Source organism: Maniola jurtina, chromosome 9, assembly GCF_905333055.1.
Source record: "Maniola jurtina chromosome 9, ilManJurt1.1, whole genome shotgun sequence".
In the NCBI taxonomy this organism is placed as follows: Eukaryota; Metazoa; Arthropoda; class Insecta; order Lepidoptera; family Nymphalidae; genus Maniola; species Maniola jurtina.
The window spans coordinates 7,251,723-7,278,623 of NC_060037.1; the positions used below are offsets into that span (position 1 = coordinate 7,251,723).

General features: G+C 35.6%; 1 protein-coding gene and 1 long non-coding RNA gene across 4 annotated transcripts in view; one reads left to right on the plus strand and one right to left on the minus strand.

The window, feature by feature from the left end:
• Positions 1-26,901, plus strand: part of LOC123867944 (BAI1-associated protein 3) — an 88,815-nt gene that overhangs the window by 42,128 nt on the left and 19,786 nt on the right. For 2 of the 3 annotated variants that reach the window (XM_045910269.1, XM_045910271.1), the window contains 11 exons: positions 220-398; positions 2,110-2,288; positions 6,263-6,501; positions 7,826-8,038; positions 8,692-8,775; positions 17,026-17,190; positions 17,822-17,873; positions 18,791-18,887; positions 20,214-20,346; positions 23,300-23,382; positions 24,330-24,393. In XM_045910269.1, coding sequence (XP_045766225.1) covers positions 220-398; positions 2,110-2,288; positions 6,263-6,501; positions 7,826-8,038; positions 8,692-8,775; positions 17,026-17,190; positions 17,822-17,873; positions 18,791-18,887; positions 20,214-20,346; positions 23,300-23,382; positions 24,330-24,393 — 1,488 coding nt within the window. The remainder of the gene's footprint in view (positions 1-219; positions 399-2,109; positions 2,289-6,262; positions 6,502-7,825; positions 8,039-8,691; positions 8,776-17,025; positions 17,191-17,821; positions 17,874-18,790; positions 18,888-20,213; positions 20,347-23,299; positions 23,383-24,329; positions 24,394-26,901) is intronic. The other variant, XM_045910270.1, reaches the window with a different exon arrangement.
• LOC123868004 lies at positions 2,869-21,258 on the minus strand. Its single transcript, XR_006796547.1, has 3 exons — positions 21,240-21,258; positions 16,819-16,821; positions 2,869-2,983 (listed from the first exon to the last, which is right to left on the minus strand). It is a non-coding gene; the product is annotated as an uncharacterized LOC123868004 (long non-coding RNA).

Genomic DNA, 26,901 nt, shown 5'->3' on the forward strand with positions numbered 1-26,901 from the left:
TATGTCGGTCTATCTGTCTGTCTGTCTGTCCGTCTGTTCGTCTGTTAACTCGAAAACTCATACTCACGAAAAAGTTAATTAACTTACTAAATCACATTAACTTGCAATGTTCTACATAAAAGTGCTAGGTACGTATATCTTGTACTATGGTATGTATCCCTAACCGTAATCCTGAAAGTTGATAGCAACTACAGTTAACCATTTATTCTTCTTTACCAGTGACATCGATGATATCTCTTCGGATGTATTACACCTGGACATCTGGGACCATGATGATGAAAGTTCGGTGCTAGATGCAGTGTCTCGTCTGAACGAAGTACGCGGAGTACGAGGCTTGGGTCGATTCTTCAAGCAAGTCTGCCAAAGCGCAAGACAAGGCAGCCAAGATGACTTTCTTGGTAAATTGTTTCAAATATTTTTGCGATTTATGGTGCGGCTGGACCTCTTTCATTGAACATAGTGATAGGAGGTTCTGTGGGAGAATAATGAGGGCTACCAGATTATTTTACATAGGTGCCTAGGTAGGTACCTAACGCGTAGTTGAGGCGTAGCTATGCCTCAAATAACGTTTATCGATTATTATTATTAGCTGATACTATTGATAGGTATATATCTATCGATAACAAGGCTCAAAGTGCTTTTCGTGAGGCCGAGGAAAGCTAAATGTGGTCAAAATCGGTCACCCATCCAGTTACCGATTTGAGTCAAAGTCGCTTAACTAGCGCAATAGCTTAATATGCGCCGTCGAAACTAGTCCACACCATAACAACCAACTAAGTTGTATCAATATGTACCTTATTATTTAGTTTATAAATACATACGTGATACTATTTATCTATTGACCTCCTACATAATATTTGTGGAAAAATCTGAGTATCTTTATTCATTACATACAAAATATTATGTTATGGCAACTACGCCTATGGTAACTATGGGCTAGTTATTTAACATTTTACTAAAGCATAATGCAGTAAATAAAAAAAAAAATCGTAGCTTTTCGTAGTGTACAAGCAGACTAATCCGTACGCAATTAAAATTCGTTGACTTTAAATTTCAATTTCATGCAAAAATAGAGTAAACAAAGTTAGCGAGTAATATTCAAATGAGTTAATAAACTTTTTTAAGCGCAGCGCGATAAACTTTACTTTGAGGTAATTTAAACAGAGTTTTTGAAAACAAAGAGACCATAAAATAAGTAGATTATAATAACAAAGATAAATTCACGTAAGGATTAAAGGAACGATGCAACGACGGATCGCAGGACAACAAAGAGCCAGTAAAACTGAAAAGAAAATACTTGAAAATTTTAAAGTTGTGACACGTTTTATAAGTGACGTTTTTAATGTCTGTTTGTCTACTTGTAACTTTTCCACGACTCATCCGCTCAACCTATTTTGACAATATTTGGTACAGATAAATATAGATTGCATCCTTAAATTGGACATAGATTAGTTTTTATGCCGAGGAATCAAAAAGTTTCCACGGGATTTTATTTAAATCCACGCCGACGATATCGTTGGTATAATCTACTATAATATGATCTATCTACACGAACAAATACGTGAAAATATTTCATCCCTTCAATTTTCCATATAAATATGAATTGAAATAAAATATACGAAATACAATAACAAAATTAATGAGGTGCATTCATTGAAATTTGAGAACTAAGGCAAGTAAATTATCGGCGAATCGGCTAGATTACCAGGGCAGGAAATACGCTACTTCGTAGGAAGCTCATTAAATTTCATAATAAAAAAACTAGTTGATGCCTGCTACTTCATCCACGCGGACTTAGGTTTTTAAGCATTCTGTGGGAACTTACTGATTTTTTGGTACAAAAATATAGCCTAGGTATAATTTAATCTCCCGGGATGCAAGGTATTTCTGTACCAAACCTCAAAATCGTTTAAATTGGATGGGCCGTGAAAAGCGAGTTCACCATTTTCAGCAGATCAAACTTATTTTCAAAAGTTCTAAATATTGCGATCTTTCTGAAAATCATTTTCATTTTTCAGCTCGCTTATTAATAAAAGAAGCTTTACAGTACTTTTTCGTTAAAGTTGAATATAGTATTGCGATATGATTTGATTTTTTTTTTTGCAAAAGGTTGTGTCAATATCCCGTTGCGTGAAATCCCATCTACGGGAGTGGAAGCGTGGTATAAGCTGGAAGCTCGATCTCAACGGTCCTCAGTGCAGGGCCGCATCCGGCTCAGACTTTGGCTGTCAGCTCGTGAAGCCGGCCGACATGATGATGACAACTGGCAGCAGGTAAGAAGGTTTCAGGTAAGGACCTCATTTTCTTCTTATTAGCACTTTCACTTTTTTTAATTACTTGTGCCCTATGAAATAGATGCCTAGTGTTTTTATATCATCATCACTCCAATCCATTCCATCAATCCATCAGACCAATCCATCGCTGACTCATTATGTATTGAGAACGGGTCTTTTCTCAAAATTAGAAGGATTTGGCCATAATCTACCACCGCGCTTATCAAGTGCGGATTGGAAAACTTCGCACACCTTGAAAAATATTATAGAAAACTCTTAGGTATGCAGGTTTTCTCACGATGTTTTCATTCGCTGTTAAATCAAATGCTTTAATTACTTAATAACTCTGAAAATAACCCCGGACCCCTTACTAGAACGCCAATGTCTTAACCACTTATTATGGGTTTTCTTCTTCATTAAACAACTAATTATTATGAGTACTTAATTAACTGCAGAGTTTCATTTACGCATATTGTTTGCTTTGAGCATTGGCATGCTATTCGTGAATATTTGCGCGCTAAATTGCTTTGTTAAAATATTAGGAGCTTGCGAACAAAATGGTGAAAAATGAAAGAAATGGCACTTTGGGTCAAAATACTGTTTTTCTTTAATCCGGGCTTTTTAGGCCCACTGAATACAAAACTGAATTCATCAAGTAAAACGGCCTAAAACTGTATTAAAACTGAGTCCAAAGTTCGTTATTTCGATCACTGAATGCAGACTTGGACATATTTCCAACCAAAACGGCCTAAAACTGTGCTAAAACTAAGTCCAAAATTCGTGATTACAATCAAAACGGTTACAATATCATAGTAAAGTTTAACAGCTTGCATATTGTTTTTTACTCTTCCAGTAAAATTTTAATTCATGCAACACCGGTTTATTGGCCAGCTCCTCATGTTATTTTCATGTGGATATAAGATAAAACATCATGCCAGTAGTACGACTCCTTGCATTTTATGAGCCATCATTTTGAAAAGCATTCCTTTCATAATATCCTCGTGTTTTATGAAAGAATAGTTATTACCAGGCCTATATTGCTGATCCGTTGAACTACTACGGAACGTAAAACTTTTATTAGCTTTTCGCCTAAGAGCCATTAGTGCACATTCATGTCCTCGTAACGATGGTAATAGCTGCCTTGTTTACGTCCACTGCCAATCAATGATGTTATAATAATTAATAGGTATCCAACCGGCAATAAATTTTATAAACGTTTACAATTGTCGATTATCATGTTATTCACTAGAAAATTGACTTACCTACCTAATTGATCACCCTTTATTAGCCAGAGATATATTTTATCGATAGATAGACCCGACAAAGTGCAATCAATCTTTTGACTTGTAAGTAGGTACTACGCATGAAATGCATCTCTCTTAGTTTTTTTAGTATTTTTGTAACTATTATTACACTTCGGGAACGCAATACAAGGCATCTTGCAATCTTTTAATGGCAAAACAATTAAAAGACACTGGTAGTTGATAGCGTGCGTCCTAATACATTTCTACTGTCGAAAGAGTAAGTTAATTTTTTATATGTGGACGTTTTTAGTGTGCATATCATTAAATAGTGATTTAACACTAATGCAAAATCTAAATACTAAATCTAATATATAACAGGAAAAGCTTACTGACTGACTGATCTATCCACGCACAGCTCTAACTACTAGGCGGATCGAGCTGGGCATGCAGATGGCTATTATATGACGTAGACATCCGCTAAGAAAGGATTTTTGAAAATTAAACCCCGAAGGGGATCAAATAGGGATTTAATTTAGTGTAGTCCACGCGGATGCTAGTATATATTATAAAAGGAAAAGGTTACTGACTGACTGATCGATTTATCCACATAACGCACAGCTCAAACCACTGAATGGATCGGGCTGAAATATGGCAGCTCTTGTAACTGAGGCATTCGCTAAGAAATGATTTTTTAAAAATACAACCCCTAAGGGGATAAAATAGGTGTTTGAAATGTATATGAAAATCTATATACTTTTTAAGTTATATCCTCATAACTTAGTAGGTATTTTCGGTATGTTAGGTGGAAAATAAAGGATAGCCATAAGGAAATTAGGAAATTCCAAAGGAAGGGAAGAGAAAATTTAAACGGACTTTCGTGATCTAGGCTACACGGGATTCATAAAAGCCTAATTTCACGCGGGCGTAGTTACAAGCTAGTAAGTAAGTAATAATGGCTCTTGTAGTAAACCGTGGAAAGAATAATCAAATGACAACATCATTAAAATGTTGCATTTGAAAAACTGTGCTAATTTAAATGGAATTGGCCTGAATGCTTGCTTGAATTTTATTAAAGATATCTCGATTCTAGCCCTCGGCAGTACGATAACGTATTCACTGATTGAACTTCTTTACCTCCACGTAATAAGTGAGTCAGCGAGTGAAGCAGAATTGCGATTACACGATAAATTCAATTCATTGCTCCGGGGTCCTTCATTCTTGACTTAATGCCTCCACATTTTTTCGCTCCACAATTTTTACATTTCAATTTCAGTTTTTAGCCTCTCTCCACTTATTCCATTCCAATGTTTTTCTTTGCCAATATTAGTACTGACAACTCCACGGAAAAGGTTATTGAATTTTCCTTTTTAGTGTTGTTTCTCGTTTTACCCATTTCAATTAGTATTGATAACAGAAGTGCTTTTGTTGGTGCCTTAAGAAATTCAGTACTGTTCCTGAAACAGGATTATATTTATTTTGACTTGTTTTTTCATTACAATGATTTCACTGGTGTCTTTCTACGAAAAGTGATTCTCACAATCGTTAGCTACAATTTAACTAGGAATATTATGATCAAGATCAATGACGCCAATATTTCATATTTCAAAAGTGGTTTTTCACAGAAATTGATTTTCCTATTTTCGTACTTATACTATAACCATTGCTACATTAATTCAAATAGATGTTCTTCTCTTTATTATACGCAACGATACGGAATAAGCGGAATTAAATGTAATAATTTTCGTTAGATTTTGCTAAGTAATTTTTCATAAGATTTGTACAAGTGTTACATAATATAAAAAGGCTTTTCACTTGAGTTTTCCCGTGCTACTTGTGAAATGGTCAATCTCTATTACACAGACAACATAGGTACATGTAAAATCTTAATAATCTAGACTCAGCGGTTTGAGATAAGTTTCCATGTTTATAAGTGAGTCAGTCTGTTTTCCTTTTATAAGTGTAGATTTCCAAAAATAGATATGTAGGTACAGTTAATAATTGCGTTAATAGGCCAGGCACAGGTGGATAGACATGTAGTGATGCGCGATCGGCTCAACGTGCAATCGATTTCAAATTCAAAGGTAGGTAATTGCTCCACACCTACGACAGGTGATATTCCCTACGTCTAGCTTTTCATACGAGGCGCTTTATCGTTGCATGACGCGATGATTGCATCGCTACTCGCTAGGCAATTAGCAGAAACTCTGTGACGGACGATATTTGTCACGTTTGTTGATAACAGCCATTGACTAAAATTAGATCAATTGTCTTTTATTAGAAATGCTACCGCTTTTTGTTTAGTTTATTTAGTTTAAAAAAGTTATTAACACGACTGTCCTAAAAACGAATGAAGTGTTTTCAAGGTTTATATAGTATACTATATGAACTCACATAGTACATAAGTATGTGTATTTTTATTCCATCATAACTTCTAAATGCCTAAATAGATTGGGATGATATATCGTTAGAATCCTTATATCATCCCGAGGACACTGGCTATAAATTTTGAAAAAAAATGAGTAGGTATGGCCACTTTATGAACCATTTTTAAAAGTGAATTTTTTCACTTTTTAGTTCGTTTTTTGGCATGGCAGTCGTGTTTTTAATTTTTTTACTTTCATGTTTATACTATAAGTCCAAAAAGATGGACTAAGATGTACTTTGCTGATGCATTTTTAATTAGTATCCTAATGTTGTTAGCAAATTTACGGATGTTTATAGATTTAAAAAACTCTTTGTGTGAAGGTACGGCAACACGAGCGCCTCTTCGGCGTACTATTAGCTCACGAGGTGGACATGGCGTTGAGCGGCGCGGCAAGCGGGGCGGAAAGCGAGAGCGGAGAGTGGGAAGGCGAGTTATGTGTCGCAGCACAAACTTTGCTACATCAACATGCTGTGCAGGGAGATATGAGTTTACTGCAAGCAGCTATTGCAAGATTTGCAGCTGCTTGCAAACTGAACAGCGAAGTCCCTTTAGACCCCAAGTATGTAGATTTTGAAGTAGAATTATGTATCGCTAAGTATCTACTCATATTAGGCATCACTATCACTGCTTATATTATTAATGCGAAAGTGTTTTAGATTATTGGTTTGTCCTTCAATCATGTCACAACGGAGCAACGGACCGACGTGATTTTTTCCATGGATATAGTGGAGGATTGGATTTAGGACCTGGAAAACGACATAGGCTAATTTACATCCCGGAAAATTAAAGAGTTCTCATGGAATTTTTGTTGTTGTTTTAGTCAGAGTTGCATAAAAATCGCGCCAGTACTTACCTATGTAGATTGCAGGCAGCCTGTGCTAAGTAGTCTTCATTTTTTTTTAATACGAATGTATGGGATTTGCCTGTCTTAAGTTTTACTACATCTTTATATTTAACACGCAACTGATTCGACCATCCTTCGCAAGTAGGTAGATATAATATAGCCTTAAGATGTACCTAGATGAAACTTTCTTCAAAAACACTCGACTTACGGTTGAAATGTTGAGTAAAACCCCTTCAGTACTTTAGAGATTAGCGCTTTCAAACAGATCGATGCGAGGCCGACAGTCTTGAAGTACATTTAAGAAGGTACATACCTATATTATGTCTTAGAACTCCAATAATAATTTAAATGTGCCTAAAATATTAACATAGATTGATAAAATCAATGACTTTTGAGCTCAATTATTTACTAGTGCAATTTTTGCATAAAAATCAAACTCCATAGCACAACAATATTTATGACAATACTAAATGATGCCCGAGATTTCGTCCACGTAAGTTTCTGTCTTTTAAAAATCCCGTGGGATCCCCTTGATATTTGGGGATAAAAAGTTCAGCAAGCTATAATATTCTGTACTAGGATTTTTTGATTCTGTGGGAACTCTTTTTATTTTCCGGCACAAAAGTAATCTATATCCTTCCTCAAACTGAAAGCTCTGTGCCTTTCGACAAAATGGTTAAACGGATGGACCGTGAAAAGCTAGCAAACAGACACACTTTCGTATTTGTAATATTAGTAAGGACATTAAAAGCCGTTAATTTTTAACCCCCGACCCAAAACTTCGACATGTGTATCTGTGTATCTGTCTGTGGCATCGTAGCTCCTAAACTAATGAACCGATTTTAAATTTGTTCATTTAGTTTTGAAAGGTGGCTTGATCGAGAGTGTTCTTAGCTATAATCCAAGAAAATCGGTTCAGCCGTTTGAAAGTTATCAGCTCTTTTCTAGTTACTGTAACCTTCACTTGTCGGGGGTGTTATAATTTTTTAATTTACACTTGTATATAATTTAAATACAAAGTCAAAGTTTTCATACTCAGGTACATGCATAAGCTACTGATAGAGTTGGAGCGGGAATGGTGTTCGAGTATGAGCTTGAGTAGCAGCGGCAGCGGCGAGGCGGGCGCGGGAACTACGCGCGACGAGGAACGTTGGCTCTCTGGGTGTTTCTGCGAATTCGTTGAACGAGCTCTGCATCAGTTGCGGCTGCATAGGGATTTGTATCCTGTGCTTCATCATTTGAGCCTAAACAGGTTAGTCCCAGATTGTTTCATACATTACACAGATAAATCAAAATTTATTAATTTTATGTAGGACAGCTAGTATCTCTTATTACTACATCTGTGACTCTACCACCGCGTGGTTTGGAATGTAAATTCTACAGAGAAAAATCGGCAAGAAATTCAACCACCAGAATATGAAACCATACACTATACAATCTTACTATTAAAAGCGCAGCTAGTTACTTCGAGGCGAATTGGTCATTCAGAAAAATAAACGAATACTAACACTGAAGGAGCACTTATTCTCTCAGTCGAATGTCAGATGTGTAACAAAAATGTAGCTAGATATTATATTATAGATACCTATGCTAAATAGAAAAAGTAGAATGAAAAACAAAACTGGGAACGTATTGTTATATAAATAATATTAATAATATTCTTCATACGTACAATTAATACAGACAAGAAAAATATCTGAATAAATTTTGATAAATTTATTCTAAAAAAGTTATACACTACCAGTTATTTCGCTTCCGCGGTTACTTTTACACAAGGTTTATTCAAACTCAGAATTCCATTTTGTAATTTAATAATTTTAAGTCTTCAAAATTTACTTTAAAATTTTAACTTTCTAAAAGTAGGGATGAGGAGTTTATATTATTATGAACGTAGTAATTTTGCAGGTTGGAGTTCCTTCTGCGCTGTCTTAATCAAGTGTCGCAGATGAAAGCATTTTGGCGATGTTGTCCCTTTAATAACGAAATCAGGTTTGTTACATTTTATTGTGTATAACTAACCCCCGACCCAAAAAAAGGCGTGTTACAAGTTTGACGTGTGTATCTGTGTATCTTTCTGTAGCATCGTAGCTCCTAAACTAATGAACCGATTTTAATTTAATTTTTTTTTTGTTTGAAAGATGGCTTGATCGAGAGTGTTCTTAGCTATAATCCAAGAAAATCGGTTCAGCCGTTTGAAAGTTATCAGCTCTTTTCTAGTTACTGTAACCTTCACTTGTTGGGGGTGTTATAAATTTTTAATTTACACTTGTTTGCATCTACAGTAGAAAACATCTACTTTTCAACTATATGAAGCAGAAGTGATATAAATTCATGTCGTCATGGGCCCTATACTCCCCTACGGGTAAATAGTTAGTTCGCAATATAGAGTTTACACGGTAGTTGTTTTTCATACGCAATTTACACGGGAGTAGGAAACTTTTGCAAACTGTACTTAGGATCATGTTTTTACATTAAAATGAATGTTGAAAGATAATGTTTACAACCTTTTTCATAAAAACTGCGAGCCAGCAACCTTGATACCTAAACTAATCCCGTTCAAAGGTTCTAGTTCATTCGAATAACTATTTTTTGGCAACGGACTTAGATTAACAACAGTTGCGGAGATTAGATCTAGCCCTAGCGTAGTCGGGGATTTTCTTATCTATCTTCATTGTTCTTTTCCTTTAAATAATTGCACTTAGACAACAGTCTTACCCTTAAGGCCCTAACGCACGCTACTTTTATCAGAAGTACAAATTACAGTTGCCTTGAGAAACAAAAAAAAACTTTGTTAGTTTAGGAACTAAGGAATAAGGGCGTTTGTGCACTCATTTGATTCATATTTCGAATGAGTTGGCTTTTTGTCTTATTTATTTAGGCTCTTTGCCATTATAATAGGTGATAGTTATATTGTCACATTTTCATTTATTTAACCTAGCCTTAACTAAACTAGAAATCTGGATGTGTTTATACAGGAAACAGGGAAAACCGTCACTTTTGTTCTTTAAGATTGCTTTAAGAGGAAAACCTATGCGAATGACATTGACGATTTCCCCTTCAAACTAGCAATTTTGACATGTCATGACCCTCTATTGACAATTAATCAAGCAGACATTTCAATCTGCGAAATTTACGCGGACTTTTAGTATTTTGACGTAGGAGGGTAAAAGATCCAGTAAATGAACGAATAAGGACTACCCTGACTTTGACCTAAAATTAAGATATATGAGAATCGTTCTATATATAATTTTTATATATTTTTTTATCTGTGTCTATACACAGTAGGTATACACTCTTAAATTATTTAAATATCAAAAACGCAAAAAAATGCGTGGTATTAATTATTATAAATTATTTTATTTAACAAAAGGATAAATTGCCAGTAAATGAACTGGGAATTTCAGTGAATGAACGAACTCTATCTAGTGCATAAACTCTCGATTCCTATTAATAAATTCTTAAGTATATTTTCGCCTTGGAATTTAAAAAAAAATGTCAGATTTTCAGTTTTTGACTTATTGTATATTTTTTTCTACATTTTGCGCGATAAATCAAAAACTATTTTACATAATAATAATAAATAAAACTTGTTTTAGAATGTATAATAGAGCCCTTTCATATGATATTATCCCCTTTGGTATAGTTATCTTAGTTTGTAAGTCACCTAAATTTTCTGGAAAACAGTCCAAATGACTACAGAGAAAATGAAACTTAACGCCCTTGTTGCATCCAAGTCGCTGGAAGTGCAACATCAGCTACTGAATGTGTTAAGAGTAGTGAGAATAATATACCGTAACACAAGTGTCTGATGTTATCAGATTTGTTCCTTTGAGCCGAGAAGCCACATGTTCTGATGCTTTTTAGACAATCTAAGATCTCTCATTAAGTGATCCAAATAATTTTGATTGAATGGTCTAAGTTGAGATGTAAAAAAGTCACTACATCGTCACTACCTTCTGAAAGTTCTTGAAATGGTAGATTAGAGGTACTGGGTTGGGGCTGAGGTACAGATTTATCACCAGAAGTCAGAATCGTTCAAATTGCAGACTGCAAGTTACAATAGAGCCGCTTGGAACAATTTTTTTTGCTGTTTCTTCTGGTAATATTCACAACGCAGAAATAATAATCATCATGGTGTTTAGATGGTTTGCGCCAAATTATAAAATTTTTTTTTAGTAAAAGTAGTTAAATATTCTTATTTGCTCATAAACGCAACGAGGAAATACAGCTTCCACATATAAAAATTGGAGTCCAGGCCTTGCTGTTAGCTGCTAATGGGTTCTCAAAGTAGCCCGAGTATGCTTGTTTTACTGGGCACAAAAGGAAAGAATGAAAGGAGCTTACCCAGTACATCTTAAAAGATCCGTTATAGATACATGCATCCTGCCATGCCTTACCTATGCCAGCCAAACATGGGTCCAGACAAAGAATATAAAAAGAAATAGTGACTTGCTAAAGGGCGATGGCAAGGTGCATAAATTAAGCAAAAAATATTCAAAGTGAGAATTGAAGCAGAAGAAAAAAGACAAAGCCTACAGACACCTTGAGACATGCCCTAAAACTGAAATGCAAATGGTCATATTGTATCGATTTTTACAGATGAAAGAAGGACAGGTAGGTAGACCGAAGACGCGTTGGTCTAATGCTATTGTGCAAATCGCGAGAGAAAATTAGCTTGATAGTACCAAAGACAGAGAGAAATGGGGATTCCCAAGAGGGATCCATATCCAAGAAAGCAGAATACCAGAATAAATATAAAAAAAATTCAAAAGAAAAATAAAACCGACTTCAAAATCACAAACACTAAAAAGTAAAAAATAATTTAAGTTATTGTGGTTTTTGAAGTCGGTTTTATTTTTATTTTGAAAATTTTTTATTTCAAAATTTTTAGTGGCCCCACTGTACTATAATAATATGCCATGCCCAGCTAAAACCCTACTGTTTACTAAGCAATTACACTGATCGCGAGCAATTTGCTCTTATCCATTGAGGAGTTCTGTTCTCCATCTCAGAAGATATTCATCAGAACTTCATCAAATTTATATGGGACCACCTGCAAAGTATACCTAGCTTTTCAAAAAAAAAAAAAAATCCAGATCGGTCCAGGCGTCTTTGAGCAATCGGTGAACATACATTAAAAAAAAATTGAATTTGCTCTTATCCATTGAGGAGTTCTGTTCTCCATCTTCAAAGATATTCATCAGATCTTTACCAAATTTATATGGGACCACTTGCAAAGTATACCCTATCAAACAAAAAAAAAATCCAAATCGGTCCAGGCGTCTTTGAGTAATCGGGGAACATACATAAAAAAAAAGATACCAACGAATTCAGAACCTCTTCCTTTTTTTAAAGTCGGTTAAAAATATACTAAGATTTACTAACATGGTGTTATACCATAGAGTAGCAAACAGAGGCAAAGCTTCTAAGAAGCGAGCAAAATTTATAACTATTTTGGTAGGGCTGGCACTGGAGGATACAATTTAATTAACAATAGTTATTTGTTCAACAAGATGGTAAAGTTTGTTTTTGTTGTGATTGCCTAGTTTAAATATCGATCTTTAAATATCGATCGATAGATCTAAATATCGATTTTGAACGAAATCAGTCAATTTAGAAAGAATTATAAATGGTGCCAACTTTTTAAAATTTTGGTTACAGGTTCCTATTTTGTGATCCCAGGGAGCTCTAAATATCGATTTTGAACAAAATCGGTCAATTAACAAAGAATTTCAAAATGGCGTCGACTTTTTTAAATTTTGGTAACAGTTTCTTATTTTGTGATCCCAGGGAGCTCTAAATATCGATTTTGAACGAAATCGGTCAATTAACAAAGAATTTCAAAATGGCGTCGACTTTTTTAAATTTTGGTAACAGTTTCTTATTTTGTGATCGCAGGGAGCTCTAAATATCGATTTTGAACGAAATCGGTCAATTAACAAAGAATTTCAAAATGGCGTCGACTTTTTTAAATTTTGATAACAGTTTCTTATTTTGTGATCCCAGGGAGCTCTAAATATCGATTTTGAACGAAATCGGTCAATTAACAAAGAATTTCAAAATGGCGTCGACTTTTTTAAATTTTGGTAACAGTTTCTTATTTTGTGATCGCAGGGAGCTCTAAATATCGATTTTGAACGAAATCGGTCAATTAACAAAGAATTTCAAAATGGCGTCGACTTTTTTAAATTTTGGTAACAGTTTCTTATTTCGTGATCCCAGGGAGCTCTAAATATCGATTTTGAACGAAATCGGTCAATTAACAAAGAATTTCAAAATGGCGTCGACTTTTTTACATTTTGGTAACAGTTTCTTATTTCGTGATCCCAGGGAGCTCTAAATATCGATTTTGAACGAAATCGGTCAATTAACAAAGAATTTCAAAATGGCGTCGACTTTTTTAAATTTTGGTAACAGTTTCTTATTTCGTGATCCCAGGGAGCTCTAAATATCGATTTTGAACGAAATCGGTCAATTTACAAAGAATTTCAAAATGGCGTCGACTTTTTTAAATTTTGGTAACAGTTTCTTATTTTGTGATCCCAGGGAGCTCTAAATATCGATTTTGAACGAAATCGGTCAATTAACAAAGAATTTCAAAATGGCGTCGATTTTTTTAAATTTGGTAACAATATCCTGTTTTGTGATCCTAGGGATCCTCAGATATTGATTTTGAACAAAATCTATGACAGTTCAAGAAAATAGATTTTAAACACTATTTAAATTATTATCATTAACATTAAATTAAATGAAAACACGACGCGCGACGTGTACTGCAGCCCCTGAGCTTGAGCACAGGCCGAGCCGTTATAAACCGATTTCTCTCCGTACGCGACGTAGCGCCTGTGCTCACGCACACACGCGCCTCAAGCTTGTAGTAGTGTACCTATCGTAGCGCGCTTGTATGAAGCTTTGACTCTGTTCGCTACTCATGTGGTTATACAACGCAATACCACACTAACAAACACTCGTACAAACATACAGACAAGTATATACTCACACACACTCACACACACACATGGACGCACGCACACGCACTTTTGAACGGTTTGAACGGAACACGGTTTTGAAATTGAAATTGAAAAAAGTGTAAGAATTTGTAAGAAAATATTTAAAAAAGGTATATCAGCCGGTTTTTATTCCAGCTCTTAATACATGTAAAAACGTCCAATCTGTTCATTTACTTGAGCCTTTACCCTAGTACCTAATTATATCGACCGCCCCATATCAAAACAAAGTAAATGTCATTTTTCCGAAAATCGTTTTATGTCATAAGCCTAACTTTCATAGTATGTCCCGTTGTATTGTAAGGACACCCACATTAAAGTAAAATTAAAAGCTAGTAAGTCGCTTTGACCATTTTAAAACATAGTAAGTCTATGAACTGGCTAGGTTTTTTATAGATTAATGCGCCTTACTAAGTTTTTCAAAGGAATTAGATTAAATAAAATAAATATCACCCATTATCTAAATACCATGTCAAAACAGTAAATACTTAATGATGCATTAAAACTTAAAAGTAAGATAGGAAAAGTCAATGACCTCTACATGTCAACTGTTAAATATGGCTTGCAAGGGAAATACTTTGCATACTTACATAATGTTTTTAAGGTTCCATATCTCAAAAGGAAACACGGGACCCTTATAGGATCACTTTGTTGTCTGTCTTTCTGTCCGTCTGTCCGTCTGTCCGTCTGTCGTGTCTGTCAAGAAAACCGATAGGGTATTTCCCGTTAACCTAGAATTATGGGCAGGTAGATAGGTCTCAACTCTCATAGCCCAAGTAAAGGAATAAATCCGAGAACAAATTTCGTGATTCTAGATCAACGGGAAGTACTGTATAGGTTTTCTTGACGGACGGACGGACAAATGGACAGACAACAAAGTGATCCTTTAAGAGCTCCGTTTTTCATTTTGAGGTACGGAACCCTAAAAAAGAAAGTGATGCACATCTAATGAATAAATGTGTAGGCCAGTCTTCACACTAAAATATTTAAACCCCTTTAATTTAAAAACTGTCATAGCCTAGTAGTTAGAACGTCCGCCTCCTAATCGAAGGTCGGGGGTTCGATCCTGGAATCACGCACTACTAACTTTTCAGTTATGTGCGTTTTAAGCAATTTAATATTGTATATCAAATCTTTGAAAAGAGCAACCGCCGAGTTTCTTGTTGAAGACTACGGCCTAAACTTCTCTTGAATTTAAACCACTTACTAGGTTTTGATCTGAGAAAGAAATTTGACATTAATTGACAAAATTGAGAGACCTAAGCTTGTATAAGAACACAGAAGTGTCATTATTCGTGTTCACTTTGCCTAACGTCTCTCGGAGAGCAGAGAGAGATTTAAACTGTTTCTTATAATCACTGGCCATATTTCAAATGCGAAAGTGTGTTTGTTGGTTTAATATTCAATCACGCTGCAACGGAGCAACCAGTCGACGTGGTTTTTTGCATGGATACATTTAAAGACCTTGAGAGTGACATCTCTCTCCGCATCGTATTCTTTATTGCTGAGGGTTGTGACCTCTTTCCATTATTCCTACATCTAATGGTAGGTTTTCTTGGGATAATAATGCGGTGGGTTCAAAGAGCCTACGGAACTCGACTAGAAAAACGAGATTTTGACTCTTAGTTTTAACGGTTATGAATTAGTTATTATTATCAGTGATAAAATTGATTAGGGCTGCCAGGTAAAATGACATTTATCTCGGAAAATCAAAGAGTGTCCACGAGATTTTTTCCAAGTTTGCGCTACTAAGTACATATATTATGAAGAGGAAAGGTTTGTTTGTTTGTTATCGATAAACTCTGAAACTACTGAACTACTTGCACTAAAGACATAATCATCAACATCAACCGACAGACGTCCACAGTGAACATAGGTCTTTAATAGGGTCTTCCACATGCTACGGGTTTGCGCCGCCTGAATCTTTGCGCTTGCGCTTGACGACAATCATGCTTTAAAGAAAGCAATGATGAGGTCCAAGTTGGAGCACGCTTACCTAGAAGATGCCTATTCACTCTTGGCTTGCAGGTATCTAAGGTATATATGGCAGGAAACACGGCCGCCGAAATGGCGTTCCAACCTTTAGGCTCTCCCCATTGCCCGCAGCATGAATCTGAGCTTTCTTATGAGACCCATGGTTATATTATGTACATATAATATCTCATAAGAAAGCTCTAACACACAATCCAGCTAAGTAAGTCCAATTTCGAAAAAAGCTAGCTAGCCGACAAATCTAACTCAGGCAGCCTTCGGGAACCTTCGAGATGTCTCTGTCCAAAATTCCTCAATGCTTGAAGAACAGTCTTTGAATAGTGCATATTGTCAGTGATGAAATATGGATCCGAAATATAGGTATTTTTTTTGTACACAGGAAATGCCTGACGCATACCCCTCCGTCATGTGGGGCTTGCACCAAACTTGCACTACTACGAAATCCATTTCGGAACACGGCACCCGGAACGAGGCGCGCTATCTCCTAACATAGGTATAATACCTATTTAGAACACTTACTATCTGTCATCATAATCTATGACAACCTCCGAGTATTTACCTGGTAAAACCGTAACTTTAGAATAAAATTTAGTATATAAGCAGGCTTCATTTAGAAATGAAAAAATCCCTATTTTATTTTTCAACGATTATAAACACAACTTTCATTCAAAAATAATAAGCTTAAATTCATTTTAAATAATATTTTGCGACGAAATGACGCGCACAGTCCTTCCGCCATGACAGTCCAGTGGACACTAAATTCCATAGAGCGCCTGCAAGAAAATAAATAGCACAGGAAGTTTTTTGGTTAGTTTTAGATTATTTAAGAAACGAAAAACATTTAGTATAAAACTAACAGTTAAAATTGATTGCAAAACCTAAACATATCATTTTCTGGAGGTTGGCTTCAAAGTATCAAGATGTTAAAGAAAACTTTTACAGAACAAGTTGCGAACAGCAATGTTTTCAACTTGGTTTTTTTTTTTATTGGGATAATGTATACAAAATAAAAAGAGGCCCTTATAATCTTCACAAACTGAAGTTTTTAATTGCATGTATTTAATAGCTGTTAATGCTTTAGAAAAATAAACAATTTACTTCAAAGTACAGCATTTTTGCGATTTGTCAAATAGCAATTACCTATGTGGCTGCGTTTCACTGTTCAACTGTTTTTACCTTTAATATGTCTCTAAAATCATATTAATTACTTGTATATTTTAAACAATAGTCGTTCTCGTAGGAGCGAAATAGTCGGCGCACTACGCAAGGGATCAGCAGAATGGTACGAAGCTCTTTGCGCTCAAGACACAGACTCGGAACGCGGGGAAGACCTGGTAAACCTCATCACATTGGTACAGATAGATCTGCAACAAGGACTCACTTATTATCACCCACTCTTTGAAACGTAAGTGCAGTAGATATCTATGACCCCTACGTATAACCCCATACGTGGTAGATACGTGATTTGCATGCCTTGCTTTCATGAACTTCAGGCCACCTTATGCTACAGTTCAGTTTACAAAAATAAGTCTAAGTTGGCAAACTATCTTATAAAATACCAACTCATGACCGCGACTTCGTCCGACTACACAAATGTCAAATCCCTATTTTACCCACTATTTTCAAAAATCTTCTAAGTGGATGTCTACGTCATAATAGGCTATCTGTTCAAATTCAAATTCAAAATATTTTTATTCAATTAAACTTTTACAAGTGCTTTTGAATCGTCAAAATAATCTACCACGGGTTGGGAATGCCGTTCCTACCGAGAAGAACCAGCAAGAAACTGTAGACCAAACAGTCCGATCCACTTGTAGTTTGAGCTGTGCGTTGATAGATCAATCAGTCAGTCACCTTTTCCTTTTATATACGCGTATTTAGATATCACATGTTAATTAAACCTTCATACCTTTCATTACTTTACGTTAAGTAGAAGCACGTATTTGAAACTTTGAAGCGCTCTCCTGTAAAATTTGTCACTTGTAGTAATTCGCAGGGACCGATATCAATTTATTGAAGGAGCTCTTTTGTTGCAGAACCAACAACGTCCCATATTTCAGCGTGGTATTCACACAAATCGACAAAATGGTAAGTTATCTAGCTACTCATAATACCTACTTTTGCGTATAAGTAGGTATGAGTAAGGAAAACTTAATTTAAATTACACCCGTCTTTACAATTCATTTATGTACCAGCAAGTACTCTTATTTGCATTTGGTTCCATACCCGTCAAGTGTTCTTTCCCAAGCTGAATAATAAACGACTATCCGTTGCATTTGTATTTATTATTCCTTGTGCAATAGTCTCTTCTGATTTTTCATAAATATCATCATCAATATAGCTAAGAAAGGAGAAAAAAGTGAGATGTTTTGAATATTTTGGTTTCCTTACAATGTTTTCCTTCGCCGTTAACGCACGTAACACCAAAAAGTTAGAGGTGCGTGCCGGGGATCGAACCCACGACCTCTCGATTAGGAGGCGGACGTCTTAACACTAGGGTGCCTGATATTTAATTGAACTATTATTTGGGTTCCATACCTCTATCTGTCAGTCTGTCTGTCTGTCCGTCCGTCCGTCCGTCCGTTGTGTCTGTCAAGAAAACCTATAGGGTACTTCCCGACCTAAAAGGCAGGTAGGTAGATCTTATAGCACAAGTAAAGGAATAAATCCGAAAACCGTGAATTTGTGGTTACATCATTAAAAAAAAATTAAAATACGTTTCAATTTTCAAAGTAAGATAAATATACCAAGTGGGGTATCATATGAAAAGGCTTTACCCTTTACATTCCAAAACAGAGTTTTATTTATTTTTATACATAATGTTTTTTGATTTATATTAATATCCGAGTACGGAACCCTCGGTGCGCGAGTCTGACTCATCTAGCCGGTTTTTTTTGTTTTTTTATTATAGTATTTTTATTAGTAAGTTGCACCGTAGTCCGTACCGTACGTTTAATTATATCATTTCAAAGGGGCTTTGTTGTGGACAACTATGTTTGTCGTAGGTGTCAGAGGACGTGAAACAGTGTGTGGAGCACTGGGTGGCGGAAGGGTGGTGCGGGGTCGCTGAAGAGGAGATATTTGACGAGCACGGGAACGGAAGTAAGCATCCGCCTTATTGTAATTTTATGTTATACTCTGTTGTTAAACTTATTATATTTGTCAAAGCGCTAATAACATTTTCTTCATTATTACGGTTATGATAATAGTAAATATCTCTTTATTATGACTATAATATAACTACACGCACTAGCGCAATGTGTTAAATGTGTTAGTGATATTTTTGTAATCAAAATAAGACATGAAGACAAACAAACACTTTTTTTGCTAACAAAGTGACGTGCAACATGGGAGCGACAGCACTCCCCATAATGCATGACTGCACAACGCATACCTTATGGAAGGACGTATTTGAGGATAATACAAAAATACAAAAATTATTTTTAACCCCCGACCCAAAAAGAGGGATGTTATAAGTTTGACGTGTGTATATGTGTGGCATCGTAGCTCTTAAACTAATTAGTTTTTTTTTGTTTAAAAGGTGGCTTGATCGAGATTCGAGAGTATTCTTAGCTTAATAATCAAAGGAAATCGGTTTAGCCGTTTGAAAGTTATCAGCTCTTTTCTAGTTACTGTAACCTTCACTTGTCGGGGGTGTTATAAATTTTTAATTACACTTGTTTATCTCAGTAAATCAAAAAGTTGCCACGGGATTTTAAAGACATAAATCCACGCGTATGAAGTCGCAGTCCGTGGGCATCAGCTAGTAGGTACTTACTTAGGTCATAACGTAATAAATACCATTTCACTTTTGGTGGACAGAAACGTTAACAGAATCACTGACATTTACCTTATTAGAGAATTACATATCAAGATTGCCAGTTCGCTATCTTAGCTTTTGAAAGCGAAATTAGATGTCAAGTTTCAGTAAGAGATAGCAAGATTGAATGGTGAAAACATAAGTCAAAATCGGTACTATTAATTAATTGCTTTCAAAACTTCCAATAGCAAAAGTTTACGATAGTAATTTGTGTCGGGGGTAGAGGAATTGAAACAAGAGTTAGAGACGGTCACAATGAATTAATTTTAAGATTCCATTATCGGGATTCGGCAAATGATTCGTGGTATCGCGATTTGTTTAACTAGAATATAGATCTTTCAAAAATCTCGCGGGAACTTTTTGGTTTTCCTGGATATATCTAATACACCACAGGGAGAATATTCGCTGGTACAGAATGTCGCGTCGCGATTGGCTGATTTGCTAAACTTCGCCAAACATTCGCCGTATCCCGAACAGTGTGGCCATTTCATTTGCCGAATGCCGAACTATCGTCAAAGCCCGAACTCAAATCATTTGCCAAATTCTGATAGTGGCGCCGTACCATAAAAGGTACCTAGTATACGATTTATTAAGAAAAATTATTTCAGTTTGTGTAGTGTCAGCCAAAACCCTGCCGTTTGAGGTGTTGGCGGCAGTGCGAGAACTTTGCTCGGCAGCGTCGCCTTCGTCATCTCTGCACGCAGCTCACGATCCACCACCACAGCTATTGGAGGCTTATCAGTAAGTCTTAAGTTACACTATTGGATACCTATCCTGACGTTAACTTTTTTTTAACAATATCGGCATGCACTTGCCGACAATCATGGTGAACGCATTGATGAGGTCTAGGATCGAGTATAAAGATATTGTACCACCTACTTACTCATGCTATCACACTAATATTATAAAGAAGAAAGTTTGTATGTGTGTGTGTGTGTATGTTTGTTACCCCTTCACGCAAAAACTACTGGACGGATTGGGCTGAAATTTAGAATGGAGATAGATTATACCCTGGATTAGCACATAGGCTACTTTTTATCCCGGAAAATCAAAGAGTTCCCATGGGAATTTTAAAAAACCTACATCCACGCGAACGAAGTCGCGGGTATCAGTTAGTAGCTAATACGTGTCACAACGTCGGAAGGCCATCCTACACCATAATAAAAACGTTTCTTGAGAATATAATGATAACAACGCTCACGGTTTCTTGCTGTTCTGTGGTACAAAAGGCGTAAAGGGGAATTAAGTATTTTTTTTTCTATTGATTTCATAACGAATAAGCATTATATTCTGTACAACTTAACAATAAATTCGAGCTCGTTTCGCTCGCAGTGCAGCTGGTTTTATTCTAATATTATTTTCTTTCTCTCAAAAATGGTTAAATCTCCCAAAAAATCAATAGAGAACGGGACTCATTAAATAGACGGGCTTAGTCCGCCTCTGATTTAAGGCCTGATGTGAATAGTAATAGATTGTTACAATTTCAAATTAACGTTGTGGTTTATTTTATGATTTTCTTTACGAGCTGAATAAGAAAAAAAGGGAGGATAAAACGGTCGTCTATTTCTAAAGCCATTTACATAATCCTTAAAATTGCCAATTCTTACGAAGTTCTATCTCGTTGTGAAAAAAACCTAATTTTCAAAAGCATTCGGCCGCGAACTAGCTTTCGGGTATATTATGATACCAATGGCTTCGCGAATCATAAATTAATTTATATTGATGTTAGATGATGTCGTATTCGATCAGAATGTACTTAATTATTATTCATGATTTATACTTTCATGGTGTTCCACCTAAGCGCTAATACCAACCACCCTATGGGTACATGTAGAATACTTGCTAAGGACCTCAAAATAATTTTCACACTGACACCTAAGACTAACACACATATCGTATGCAAGCCTACTTACTATTTTTAACCCCCGACCCAAAAAGAGGGGTGTTATAAGTTTCGCATCGTAGCTCCTAAACTAATGAAGCGATTTTAATTTAGTTTTTTTTTATTTGAAAGGAAGCTTGATCGAGAGTGTTCTTAGCTATAATCCAAGAAAATCGGTTCACCCGTTTGAAAGTTATCAGCTCTTTTCTAGTTACTGTAACCTTCACTTGTCGGGGGTGTTATAAATTTTTAATTTACACTTGTTAACATTAGTATAACAGGCTAGGTATCTATTCAAATTAAAATAAACCTTATTTCCCGTAGACTTTAAAATCTTTTTTGTACCCTAAAAAGAACAAAAAGCCTCTATTAACTGAGAGCCTGGTTTACCATTCGTTTCACGTACCTACATTTGCGACCAATTCATGATGTTTCTCTAAAAGAAAGCTTACTTTTAAGTGCGATTTGTGGAATAAAAGATTATTAAGATATGTTGGCCTGTATTGGGCGATAAAATCCGAATTTATTCGAAACTGTGTTAATAAAAACAAGTAGTAAGTAATCTTTTTCGTAATAGTTGAGAAAAGGTACGAAAACGCATAAGAAGTATGCAAAATTATGGACTGTGTGTGATGGACGGACAGACAGGCAGACAGACAGTCAATTACTGTTTTGAGCTTCATATCCATAATAATGCTTTTACAATATACAGAAATCTTCCATTTACAGTTATTACTGTAGTAGTTTTATTACAGTAGAGTCTTGATTAATTATATTTATTTAGGTGTAGATATGTGAAATAAAGATGTTTGAATTTGATGGAAACACTTCTTCAAGAAGCAATCTTCTTCTCCGAACAGGGCGCGTTTGCTACACTCGGAGCTTTTAATTATCACTATTACATCATCTTACAAATTCAACAATTACTGACATTCATAAAGTACCCATGGTACCCATATTTAGGGTTCCGTTCCTCAAAAGGAAAAATGGAACCCTTATAGGATCACTTTGTTGTCTGTCTGTCTGTCCGTCCGTCCGTCCGTCCGTCGTGTCTGTCAAGAAAACTTATAGAGTACTTCCCGTTGACCTAGAATCATGAAATTTGGTAGCTTTGTAGGTCTTATAGCACAAGTACAGAAATAAATCTGAAAACCGCGAATTTGTGGTTACATAATTAAAAAAAAATTAAAATGTGTTTTAATTTTCAAACTAAGACAACTATACCAAATGGGGTATCATATGAAAGGGATTTACTTGTACATTCTAAAACAGATTTTTATTTATTTTTATATATAATACTTTTTGACTTATCGTGCAAAATGTTCGAAAAAACACGTACGGAACCCTCAGTGCGCGAGTCTGACTATATTACCTATAGATTCTACACAACAGTAAACACATAAAGAGATAAAGTCTGAAAGATCGACACTCGATTAGCCGTAAAACCGTGAAATGGCTGTAAGGCTGCAATGGTCCGTCCAATCCATGCCTCATCTGATAAGTCGCATTCACCGTAACCCACGACCGTAACATGCCGTAGCCATTAAAGTGATTGCATTTCATGTGCATTGTAGTCGTCAGCCTTTAACTTTTTTAAGCATCAATGATGATGTCGCTTTTTAACCAATTTAAAAAAGGAACGAGGTTCTCGATTCGACTGTATGTTTTTTGTATGTTTGTTACGTGATTACTCCGCCACATATGTACCTGACAGCTGTCAGCAGATTGTATCTCGTGAACCGTAATAGGTAGAAAAGTTCCTCTAATGTTGAGGAGTGTGGCTAATTGTAATTGATTAATCTACTTTGACAGATGGTTTGAACCACTGATTGACCGATGGCTTGCTGTAACCAAAACCATGGCCTTACAACGGGTGCGAGCGGCGGTAGAATTGGGTGAGTATATTAACACAAAGTTGATAATTCCCGCAACGCAAACTGTAAGAAGACAGAGTTCAAATACGTGTTTCAGTGGCGAACTCTCTCCTGTAAAATTTGAGAGTTCCTGTAGTAAAATCTCAAACATAATCAGTAATTTAGATTAAGCTTAGGCCCCGTATAGAATTAAGAGTGAAAAATATACAAATAGAATATTTGTATATATATGTAATATTTGATTCTGTAATTTTAAGGATTTTTTGTGTTCGGTTCGTTCGCGCTTATATTTCAATGTTTAATTATTGTTACTGGAGAACAAATCCCCGCAGAATAAATATATTTAATCTGCTATATTCTCGTCGTTCTCTGAACGGGGGCCTTATTTCGTGATGTCGCCCCAGGTCTCCGATGTCCGCTGCTAATGTATTTGGCCTCTTTTTCCTAAATGGAAGAAAAACATTAAAACAGTAGGCAAGAATTAATGAAGGTGGGGAAACTGATATTGTCTAGAAACCTTCAATTTGGGCGCGACTGTGAATAATAATATGCGTCGAGAATGAAAGGGCATAATTATTGTTGTGAGGCGAAAGGCGAAGGTTCACACCCCGACTCGGGCCACCATTTAGATAGGCATCGGATTCTAAACGGTGGCGTAACACGAACACCTTTATTGGTCCGGGGACAAATAAGAGAATGCTTTCCGAATGTTTGCGTTGCGGTTGGACTGAATTTCACAGGAATTGTATTTTATTAGGTGTAAGGTTATAATTTTACAGGGGTTTTAATTAGATTAGAGCGTAAAGATTTGTACGATAGTAAAAATATGTTTATGGGAAAAATATGGTTTATCCATTGAATGCTATACATTTACAATTATGGGATTTACTGCCATGGTTTTAAAAAGCTGTTTGTTTTTTCATGCCCGGTGTTACGATACCACCTATAACTTTTTACGATTGTTTTAGATCGCTCCGTCGAGGGAGAACATATTGTAAAACATAGCACTTCTTCCGTTGATACTGCTGCATGGTAAGTATATTTGTGTTTGTGTGTGTATTTTTAAATTACCATAAAAATTTAACAGGCAATACAGGAAAAGTTAATTTTTTTTAATGCGCATTTTGTGTGCCTGTGATATTTTTTGTTTTATTCAACAAAGTTATTAAAGTCTGTTTTGTTTTTAAAATATGGTCACTTGTGTGGACGCCCTATACCTACCTACTTACGGTACGAATAACGAAATGTTAAGTCAATGCCGCGCGTCACTTTATATATTTATTCTAACAATATTTTGACAAAATTGCTATTTAAATGGATATTTTACGACATTCGATATATATTTTTTAAACTTCATAATTGACTAAGCAGTTTTTTAGTGGTATTTGAAAGTTAGTAAGTTTGAAAATAGTAGCAAAGAAGTAGCTGTCGAGTACAAACTCATCTGGTGGTTATTGACGACAGGCGGAAGTTCCGTATTTCAGATTTATGACACAATTCGTCAATATTACGGTCTCGTAACAAACATTACGGGTATCTTTCAGAACTTTTACGACTTCCATTTTATATCCATTGTCATCAATGTTAATGTAGCTTGTTGCTCCCCTACTACAGAGATATGGCAAGCAAATTAAGCATTGCTTAAAATTAGACTATGATACCCTTAGTCACTACTTAATTATAGCACAAAGGAAAAAAGAAAAATATTATTTTTTAAAAATGGCAAGCATAAAATAATTACACAGTTTTGGTGGACCAACAGCTAAAAATATATTGACAAAATGTCTTTATATTTTAATCAAAAGTTTACATTTTAAATTGAATTTCAAAATTTTAAAACAAGTAATCAACATAATTTAAATTGAATATTTCCAATATTTCAATTATTTCAGAAAGCTCTTTCTTTTTGTTTTTGCTTATTTAGGTAACATTTTAGAAACCTAAACAGCAAATGATATTTTGAGCGATAACCAACTTTTATAATGCCCTAAAAGCTTTTTAAAAGCTTTTACAAATAATTTTAACGTTTAGTTAACAAAATTATACCTACCTGTCTGGTTGCGCCAGTTAAAAATAAATACAAATTTAATTAAATTACGCGGTGCCTTCCTAAATTCCACTTTCCATACACCCTGAAAGCACTGAAGGACCAAAAGGCGAGAAGCCAGAGCTGCCTCAGTGGACAAAATTAGAAAAAAAGCTACAACGATGGCGCCACTTACACACTTCGAAAAAGCAAGGAAGCAATGTGTCGTGCTCGTAACATAAAATAATAATTTTAACGTATTCCCGACTTTTTATTTCTATATGATTGTGCCAAAATATCAGTGAAGTGATCCGCGACGTGCATTCGGAGAGGAAGAGGCAACGGCGCCGTTAGCAGTCCAGAAGATAGACAGACCAGAGGTTAGTGCTGTTCCCTTCTTCCAGAAAATTCCTATCTCTTTTTTATAGCACCGCGTCACTTTTTTGATTTTAATATTACAGTCCACTACTATCACAATATCATAAAATAACATAACGTAACTGGCGCAATCATATAAGTGGTTACCTTCGGCCGGATGTAAGTGGTGACTTCTCCGGAATATTTCAGCATATTTCGTTTATTAGAATACTTTTTAGGCTCTAATAAATGATATTTTATAATATTTACATGTAATATTCATTGAGAATATATGTATTTTACTATTTTAGTTAAAAAGAAAAAACGTGGCAATTGCGTCATCTTTCTTCTTTACCTAAAATACTGGCATAAACAGCTTATAGCATTGAGCTAGCTATTTCCCCAGTTAGGCATACTGTTTATTTACGTGTATTTATGTATATTTTGATAAATACATAGCTTATTTGTATAATATTAACAATTAAAATAAAACTTGAATACCTTCATACTTACCGTCTATTTTACGACAACTTGAAAAAGTTATTGCGAGTTACTTGACTCTTAAGTTCTATCGCATAAGATCGAGATTCGTTTGAACTAGACGCGTGTCGATCAGATTGCCACGGGTCGGGCGGCGCGGACGGCTGCATCATCGCGCGCGCTCCGGCGCTCGCTCGCCGATTACGTTAACTACGCATTAACTGACTTTGCTTGTTTATTTTCGTATTTTAATAATTTACCTATACATTTTGTGATTTTGTTTACATATTAATTACCTACGCGTTATAAAAATGCCGCCTAAAGTTGATGCTAAATCGAAAGAAGATTCAAGTGAGGGTGAAGATATTCAAGATGCTAAATTGACTATTTTACTTGCTAAACGTGAAGCTACATTTGGAATTATGCAAAATATCTTCGAATTGTCTCGTGATGACGACATTCATACTAATGACGAAAAACGAGAACATTTTCTCGATGAATCGTCACAGATTGATTCGTTGCGCGAAAGATTCGAGTCCATCGTGGACAATTGTAATTCTCGTTTATTGCAATTAAATCCTGAAGCAACTCCTAATTATCACTGTCTGTATGCTTTTGAGACTTTGTATAGTAGGGTCAAACGGATTCTGTCAAAATGGTCAACTTCCGATTCGACA